This window comes from Vitis vinifera, chromosome 1 (genome assembly GCF_030704535.1).
Source record: "Vitis vinifera cultivar Pinot Noir 40024 chromosome 1, ASM3070453v1".
Lineage (NCBI taxonomy): Eukaryota > Viridiplantae > Streptophyta > Magnoliopsida > Vitales > Vitaceae > Vitis > Vitis vinifera.
In genome coordinates, this window is record NC_081805.1 from 1684301 (window position 1) to 1692885 (window position 8585).

Below are 8585 nucleotides of genomic sequence, written 5' to 3' on the forward strand. Positions count from 1 at the left end.
ATTTTGTATGCATATGTGGGGGTGTTGGATTGATGACATTTGTGCCTCATTGAATTGGTTCTTGGTGTTGTTTTTGTTAGGAAGAGAACCAATTTGCACAAGTAAATTAAAGATTTTGGCAAACTTCCCAATAATGGTTAAGTTTCCCCATTCAAAGGAGTGATTTGAAACTCAGATAAATGTTGAACTGTTCAGACTGTTAGCCTGCCGCCATTACCATTTTTTCAAACTCCTCACTCCCATCTTCCTTTTCTCTTTTCTGCAGTGTTCGAATCCGAAAGGTGGCCCTTCCTTTTCTTTTATTTTGTGCTTGTGTTTTTTCTAAATTCAATTTCCCAAACTATGATGATTGGACAATGGAGCCTATATCCAATTCAAAAAAATCACACCTCTTAGGTATTTCATCATTTCGTTTTTGCTTGCATTGATTTTTGTGCATTCCACTTCTACGTTCCTAAGGGTCACCCTTTTCTAGTTCCTTATTTGTGGTTCTAAAACCCCTTTCAAAATGGTTGGTCAATAATGAAAGGATAATGAGATTTGCCCGACTGATAAGCTCTTTCAGTGCTTCATCTTGGGTTGTTCAGACAATTTATTGGTGCTCACTGGGCACTCCTGGAGGTGATTGAACCTTTAGACTTGAACCAGTTTCTTTTGTGGGTCGTGAAAACATTGTTTAGGAATAACCAAAAGTAGAAAATTGAGTTAGACTCAAAACTAAATAATTTAACAGAAATTCCTCATGATACTGAGAGCTCTGAGCTCAAATTCTGTATCATCAATTATACAAAAGATATGATTATCTCATTAAACAGGTTTCAACTTGTGCTAAATTGATCTTACTTCCACTCTCTTTAGTTTTTATATTTGGTTTCTTGATATAAACGCAAAAAGGAAAGTGTTTTCCTCATTATTTATATTTGATACCCCTTTCTTGATTCAGGTTAATGCGAGCCCATATGAAAATGGGTGGATTATAAAGGTGGAGATGAGTGACACCGGTGAATTAAATTCTTTGATGGACTTAGAACAGTACACCAAGTTTTGTGAAGAAGAAGATGCCAAGCATTGAGTGAGGTACTCTAGGCATCTTATGGAAACTAGAAAGAGGATTTTCATGGACGAGTTATTGTATCTAAAAGGAAGCCAGAGAGTGGGCTTTGGTTCTTCTTGGCATTTTTGTCCATTGTGCTTTCAACTGTGCACTCCTTTTATGTCTTTCCTTGCAAGCTATGAATTCTGGTGATTTTGAACAGAATATTTCTGTCTAGATTAAGAATAATTGTTCATGTTGTCATTTGATCTCCCATTGGCATACTAACAATTTTCGAATTGAGAATTTCTTCTTTTTGCTGAAGCCGTATACCTCTCTGAGAAGTATTCAATTTCCTATTATCCATGTGGGTGACTTTAAGTTCTGTTGGGCTTTAAAGCTGTTTGGTCTGTCGATGGTCCTACTCTCACTAAGAATAAGTTTTAATTGTTAGTATGAATGGCTGTAAACCTGACAACAATCTTGTTTCATTGGGTTTCTAAATGTCTTATTTTACTGGCTTTCCATTTCTTGATGAAGTCCTTCACCTCTCTGGTAAGTATTCAATTTTATATCTCCTATTTGGGCGACCTTAGGTTTTCTTGGGCATTAAAGCTACTTGGTCTCCCGACGGTTGACTCTCACTAAGAATAGATGTATTCTTTATATTTTATAATTTGCTTGTATGATTGGCTGTAAACCCAAAACCAATCTAGTTGTATTTGGTTTCTAAACGATGTCTTCTAATGGCTCATACACCCTCATCTGGTCAGTGTCTGTTATCTTACTCTCATACAGCCTCATTATGCTCCTTGTGAATCAAGCGTCACAAGCAAACGTCTTCAGGCTATCAAATGCATGCTATGGTACTTTGTAAGGCTTCTTTAGTACTGTAATTATTCTTTGGCCTGTCTCTATATCATGTATGTGTTTTTTAGATGCCACTTCGATGCGTACCCTTATGATCCCCAACAATTTATACACAAGCCTAGCATTAAGTATCTTATCCTGGAAGTCAAGGAACCAGCCTTCAGTCTCTGGTGCAGTTTGTTTGGGAATTATACTCTTCATGTTAATTTTGCCCTCTCCAATTGCTTAACTTGCCGATATCTGCAAATAAATATTTGTCGGCCTTTTCCCTTTCTTTAGCATTGCCGTAAATCCTAATGGTTTTCCGAGTAGAAATACCATAATCAATCCACGGCTCTGATATCTAGGACCATTCGGAGACTCAAATCTTTCCGTATAGAGTCAGGTGAGTAATGCTCATTCCTCCAACCATTGTATTGCCATTTTCTCCTCTACTTTTGCTAGTTTTAAGAGTACAAATAAGTAACACTAATCAGGTTTGGCCACAGAATAGAAACCAAGCCACATTCTATTCATAGGCATGCAGAATAGTGAAACTTCACCCTTATATGAAGCCATGTCTTCTATCAAGCAAATGTGTAATTACTGGGACATGCCTGGAGCGACCGGCAATTTGTTAGATATGCGACTGTTAATGCAGTGATACTGTCTGTTGACTCTGTTCTGTGTGTTTATGCATGCTTATGAGGCTCCGGTCTCGTGTGTTTTCTTCCATTTGGAATCCAGTGAACTAGTAGGAAAAGGAGTACAAATGACAGCATGCACGGGTTATTTTCTTTTTTATTGCCTTTTTTTTTTTCTTTTAAAATTTCTTAGGATAAAGCCTTATAATGCTCATAATTCTGCATTATGTAAATAATTGAATGTTCTTGGGATAGGGACATGAATCATAATATGATAATAATGTGATATAATTGTCCTAAGGTTGTTGAAGTTGATAGAAAAAGTAGTAGCAGTCTGAACCTGAGCAGCAACTAGGCTCTGGAAGACGGCAAGTTGGCAGCCGAGAGGAAATGAGAGAAGAGAGCAAGGGACTGAGCAGGTGCAAGGATGGGGACCTGGTGACCTGCACCTCTTACGGTTGCTAGTGTAAGGCCACCCTCATAAGTCACCACCCAACCGGCCACTTGTTTCCTGTGGAACCATGCCCTCCACCCTTTCTGAATCCTTAACCCCATCTTGTTTATGCTGTACCTTGTTGATGTCACTGGCACCCTCCCATCTGTGTCCCCACTGTTTCATCATCACCATCACTATTTTTGTCAGTGTTAATGATACAAAATAGCTTATCATCTTTGTGTCCTGAATGGAAGAAGCTTTTGTTTAGTAATGAAAGTCTTAAGACAAATTTTGATTAGGTTATGCTATTAATTTGGAGGTCTTTTTGACTCCCTTGGTGTCTGAGTATAAAAACTGCAATGAATGATGTAAATAGCATTACTTGATAATGTAACAATATAATATGAAAAAAAAGACCACACTAATTGAACTCTAAACTGGCTTTGATGTTTCTTTTGGGGAAGGGGTGGGGGGTACTTTTAGGAGCATCATTTCAACTATCAAAATTGCCCTTTCAATGCCTCCAGCTTCAATTCAAATTAGAAATCGCATTTAGAAGTGGCGACTTCATTTTAAATTGAGAAGCCGTGTATAGAAACTACGGCATCAATTGAAAATAAGTGGGCTAGAATGTCACCTACTAGCCATAAGAGGGATCCTGATTGAAAATTCTTTTTGTTAGGTGTTTTTATTTTGATCTGTTAGGCTTTCCTTTTTCTTTTGGGTTTTGGGCTGTAAAAAATATACCAAGTAAAATGTCAAAGGACTTTGTTAGAGGTACGTTCGAGGGTATTAAAAAAATCTAAGAAAAAATGAAGTAGAGTGTAGGACAGTGGTAGTGGGATCGGCTCCTAGGGCACTGAATTTCGAGTTTGAGTTTTCTTGATTTTTAAGTGGTCTATATAGGTGGTCCCATCCCATGTGACCTGGGATTTCCTGTAGTTGAGATAAATGACTTTTTTTCACTTACAATCAAAGCAAATATGAAAAAAAAAAAAAGGAGCTTTGCTATGTCATTTTACCCACAGCTAAGATAAGATCAGAAAATTGGGTGTCTGTAGAGAGTACCAGTAGACCCAAATGCGCAGACCAGCCTTTAAGAGCTTCTGAATTGTGGGCAGCATGGTCTCTGCCGAATCATTCCACTTCCTAATAACATTACTGCATACACCCCCACAAAAGACAATTCACAACTCTACTCTGCCAATAGTCCTTCCAAACAAAATGCATACTTTCACTACTGTCTTTACACATTTAAAGGTACTACAAACAAGGGATAAACAACAAATCTACAGTATCAAAAGCTTTGTCATCATGTTAGATTATCATTAGCCCCTAAGCTTACACGGTATATTAAGCTGTGTAACAACTAATGGTGTTTAAGCTCTGTGAAGACCCACTTTAATTACCATTAAATTCATTCCCTTGTGTGGTTTCTACCAATAATTGGCTGTGACTTGAAGAGGATAGAAAGTTGATATTTACTGAAAGAAGTAGCAGTTGCAAGCATTAGGTGGTGGGTTTTTAAGTGCCAAAAGAAATGAAAAAGAGAGGTCGAGGATCCCACTGCTATGGTGCATTAATTTACTGAAGGGAAAGCAGAGTGAAAGCTCTCCGTCAAAGGTTCCACAGTTGAGTAAATGTTTGAAAGCTCTCCTTCGAAGGTTCCACAACTGTCTAGTAAATGCTTCAATGCCCCCCAAATTAAAAGATACCGCCATCATGTCTTTTTTGCTTTTCTACATAATGCATACATTTATTGCATGCTTCTGAATAAAAATGCATGTAAATATAAGGGTAGAACTTAGAAGTTAGAATAAGTTCTTGTTCAATGTGGCTGAATGTTGTTCATAATTGAATTTTTGTATTTTATTTGTTACTTACCTGCATGGGGTGTATGGATAGGGGAGTTTGGTGACATTGGCATGAAGGGCCTTCTGAACATCCTCCCTGTTGAAATATTTCTCAGCATAATCTTCTGTACATGGATCGTATCCCGATGGTAGCTGATGCCAGAGGTCCTGAAATCAAGAAATTAACAATATATATATTTAAATTACATATTCAATTGGACTTCAATTCTTGTATTAATGCTGCATGCACCATCTTACCCGTCTTGTTTTCTTTCATTCAATGCAGAAAGCTAAGCTTCTTATAGGGCATAGCATCTTGCTCATTTCCCATTAATTTCATTAGTTTTCCTCTTGAAAATGAAGAATAATCTTTTGTTTGTGAAACCCTTTAGGCAGAAGGCTCTATAATCCTAGAAATTTTTTCATAACACAGGAGAGGAGATTGGAGACAAGTCAACTTACATGTTGTGTGAAGAGTCTTGGTGCAGTGACAAATTTTCGGTAGGTTTCTTTGGAAGAACTGAGGCATACAGGTGTGTAAATGCTATACATGTCGATATCGGAATAAGCCTCTAAGAGGCCCTTGATATGGTTACTGCAGAGGTTTGTAGGGTTGTCCCTTATGAAGTCGCATTCCTTGATTATGCCATGGTAGAGTTGGTCTGATATGATTGCATGACTCCATGCGAACTCAATGAGGCCCATATCGTCTGTTTCATCATTGATTACTGCATTCCCAATCTAATTATCAATCACAACCTTAAGTAAATAGCAATACTTAATAAAAATATGAGAGTCTCATGATCATGATCATGATCTTGATAAGGGAGTGTGTATCAATTTAGTTGGTAGATGAGGCATATATACCATGAAACCCTTGAGATTAATGTAAGAGTCTTTGGTGCTTTTTCTGTTCCTTTCATAAATGAGCTCAGCAAGCTGAGGAACATAGTGGCCTTTACAGAAAGAGAGAAAGAGGTCAGTTTGGCTACAAAGAATTAGGAAGAGAAAAATAGGAAGAAAAAGGAGTGATAGATACCAGCATAGCTCTCTCCAGTGATGTAGAAATCATGGGATTTGAAGCTAGGGAACCTCTTGAACCATTGGACTAAGAATGCATGAGAATCCTCAGCTGTGATTCGATCACCAAGCTTAAGCAAATCCGTCGATTTGTTCGTATATGAAAACCCTACTCCCACAGGTGCCTCCAGGAACAGAATGTTTGCAACTGGATGATATTGTAGTTAGAAAATGAAGGTGATCAGTACAATTACACACAGAAATTGTTATAGGTCATTGACTTCTTTTTTCATTTGATCTAAAAGCTAATTCAAATTATTGATTAGAACAACAGAATGGACCACCTTGAAGTGGTAGGCTACCTATAACCTACCCCTAACTCTACACCAAAACCTCTTTCTCCAGGGCTCGTGGCTAACCCAGAAGGAAAATTTATTGAAATGATTACCTTTGTTCCAGGAAAAATCATTAAGAATAAGCTGAGTTCCATTGCTCCTAACAAGAAACGGACCGAGTTCTTGTGCAGCTCCATAAGCTATGGATGAGCATCCAGGTCCTGCAATAAGAAGAACATTCTCTGATAGGTAGAAATAAGGTAATGGATAGTGAGTTTTGATTGAGTTGTTGCAGCAAGCTTAGATATATCATGAGTTTTGCTTGAATTTGTTTTCCTTTTAAGTGAGAGATTTTTATTATCTTTCAGAGTTTCCAAGACGTTTCTGTTCCAAACCAGCCAAATTTTCTCGGATTCTGAAAGAAAAAGATGATTTGCAAATTTGTATTTACTCTCAGTTGAAATCCAACAGGAAGAGAAAGAGACCCACATGAAAAAAAGAAAAAGAAAAAAGGCAGACAACAACATCACCAACCCCGTTTTTACCTCAAAAATGGAGAAAACCCCACTTGCCCATGAAATTTCCTATCTTATCCCTGCAACCAAATAACCCCCATTTCTCCTTTTTAAGCATGAGGAGAAAGGACCCACATTCCATAATCAACAACCCAGTGAGACCAGCAGTGTGCAAAACAAAAATTTTCTCACATTTTCCCAGGAAAATAATGGTAAGGCTTGGTGGTGGGTCCCACCTAGTTTGGGTGCACGCCTAAGGCCTGAACATAGACTACACAGTGAGGTGGGCCTTCTCAGAAGGACAAAAGAGAAGGAAGGGGATAACATTGAGAAGAAAGTCCTACGCAAACACATGAAAAAGGGGTTGACAGAAAAGAAAAGGGCAAAAAAAAAGGCAAGATGAAGTGCAACGGATCAAGTGGCTGACACCCCTCTGCAACGATCCATACCTTGGCCTTCTGATCCAACGGCTATTATTCCATATCTCCAATCCAGTCAAACCCAAAAATAAAAAATAAAAAAATAAAAAACACACCATACCTCCCAACGACATGGTGGGGACTGATTAATTTGAAAAAAAATTCAAATACGTTAGAACTGGTTTTTTAAAATAAAATATTCACAAAAAATAATAATTATAAATATAATTTGAATTTTTAAAAATTCATCTCCTCAGCATCAAAAAATAAAATCTCAAAAGAAATTATGAATGAGATGTTGGAAAAGGTGAGAATCACAGTCATGGAAGCCGTTAAAGATACAACAGACAGGGAATATTCTCTGCCGTAAAAAATAAATAAACAAAGTGGTTTCTTTGGGCTGTACGTACTCTCTGGAAACACCTAAATTTGTGAAAAAAATGATCATAAATACAAACTCTATTGATTTGATAGTAGAATAATTGTATATAAAATAAAAATATCATAATTAATTATTCTTAATTTCATAAAATAATAAAAGCAAACAAGAAAAAAAAAATCAGTTAATTTATGTTTTCTTCTTTCTTCGTATGCAAAAATAGCAAAATTCCTTCTTCCTTTTTTTTTTTTTTTCAGCATCGAGCTTCAATTCACTTTTTTCTTCGGTTATTTTCTACCTTTCCCTCTAGTTTCCTTTCATCCAAACAGAATCTTTAAAATCTGGCATTTTTCTTCGAAATTATAACAGAGGCGTGTGTATCAGTGATGGAAAAAGACCAACAGAAAAGTTGTCGTGAAAATGAAGCAGTAAATCTGAGAAAATGGATAAATCGAGAGAGGAGGAAGAGAGAAGCGAGAAGAGAGACCTCCATTGAGCCAAAGCACAAGAGGCTTTTCAAGAACACCGCCTTGGGCTTCAAAGAACCAGTAGAAGAGTGCCTTCTCGTCTTGTGGCCGGAGTTTCACGTACCCTGCGTAGTGCCGGAACTCCACCGCCGGCTGTCCCGGCAAATCCTTAACTCTGTCTTTCTCTTGCTGTAATTCCTCCGCTCCGGCCACCGAGGCCGCCGCCGCCGCCGCCATCGCCTGTAGAACCAGGCAGAAGATCAGCAAGTTGCAGAGAGAAGACGCCATTGAAACCATTCTCTGTACTCGCAGCACTTCTCTCTTTCTACTTTCTAGACGAACAGCAGAGAGAGAGAATGAAGCCTTTATAAAGTTACATTTTTATATTTTTATTTTTTAAAATTTTTTTTAAATCCATAAAAGTAACTGTAAAAACTGAATTTTATTGCTCCACTACTTTACTTACAAAAATTTTCTATCCCAACTTATGTTTATGGCATTGAAGTATGAATGAAGACACAACCCACAAGAATTATAATTAATATTTTATAAATTTAAATTAGAATTAAAAATTATGATTTTTTTAAAGTCTTGTTTGGGTATTTTTTAGCACTAGAAGAAATTATTTTATATTT

At 37.3% G+C, this 8585-nt stretch overlaps 1 protein-coding gene across 1 annotated transcript; it reads right to left on the reverse strand.

Annotated features, from left to right (window-relative positions):
- Positions 1–2721: 2721 nt before the first annotated feature.
- LOC132252535 (serine carboxypeptidase-like 35) lies at positions 2722–8301 on the reverse strand. Its single transcript, XM_010650253.3, has 8 exons — positions 7971–8301; positions 6284–6391; positions 5855–6043; positions 5683–5771; positions 5278–5556; positions 4847–4983; positions 4031–4123; positions 2722–3136 (listed from the first exon to the last, which is right to left on the reverse strand). The coding sequence occupies exons 1-8, from the start codon at positions 8245–8247 to the stop codon at positions 2878–2880; spliced, it is 1431 nt and encodes a 476-aa protein (XP_010648555.1). The 5' UTR covers positions 8248–8301; the 3' UTR covers positions 2722–2877.
- Positions 8302–8585: the final 284 nt, after the last annotated feature.

What these genes read in the sequence shown, in the direction of transcription:
- LOC132252535 (XM_010650253.3), bottom strand. Translation starts at nt 8,247, where the DNA reads ATGGTTTCAATGGCGTCTTCTCTCTGCAACTTGCTGATCTTCTGCCTG. An exon ending in TGTGCTTTGGCTCAATGGAG is followed by an intron (nt 6,392 to 7,970) that starts GTCTCTCTTCTC and finishes TTCTTATTGCAG; the next exon opens with GACCTGGATGCTCATCCATA. An exon ending in CACTGGAGAGAGCTATGCTG is followed by an intron (nt 5,772 to 5,854) that starts GTATCTATCACT and finishes CTTTCTGTAAAG; the next exon opens with GCCACTATGTTCCTCAGCTT.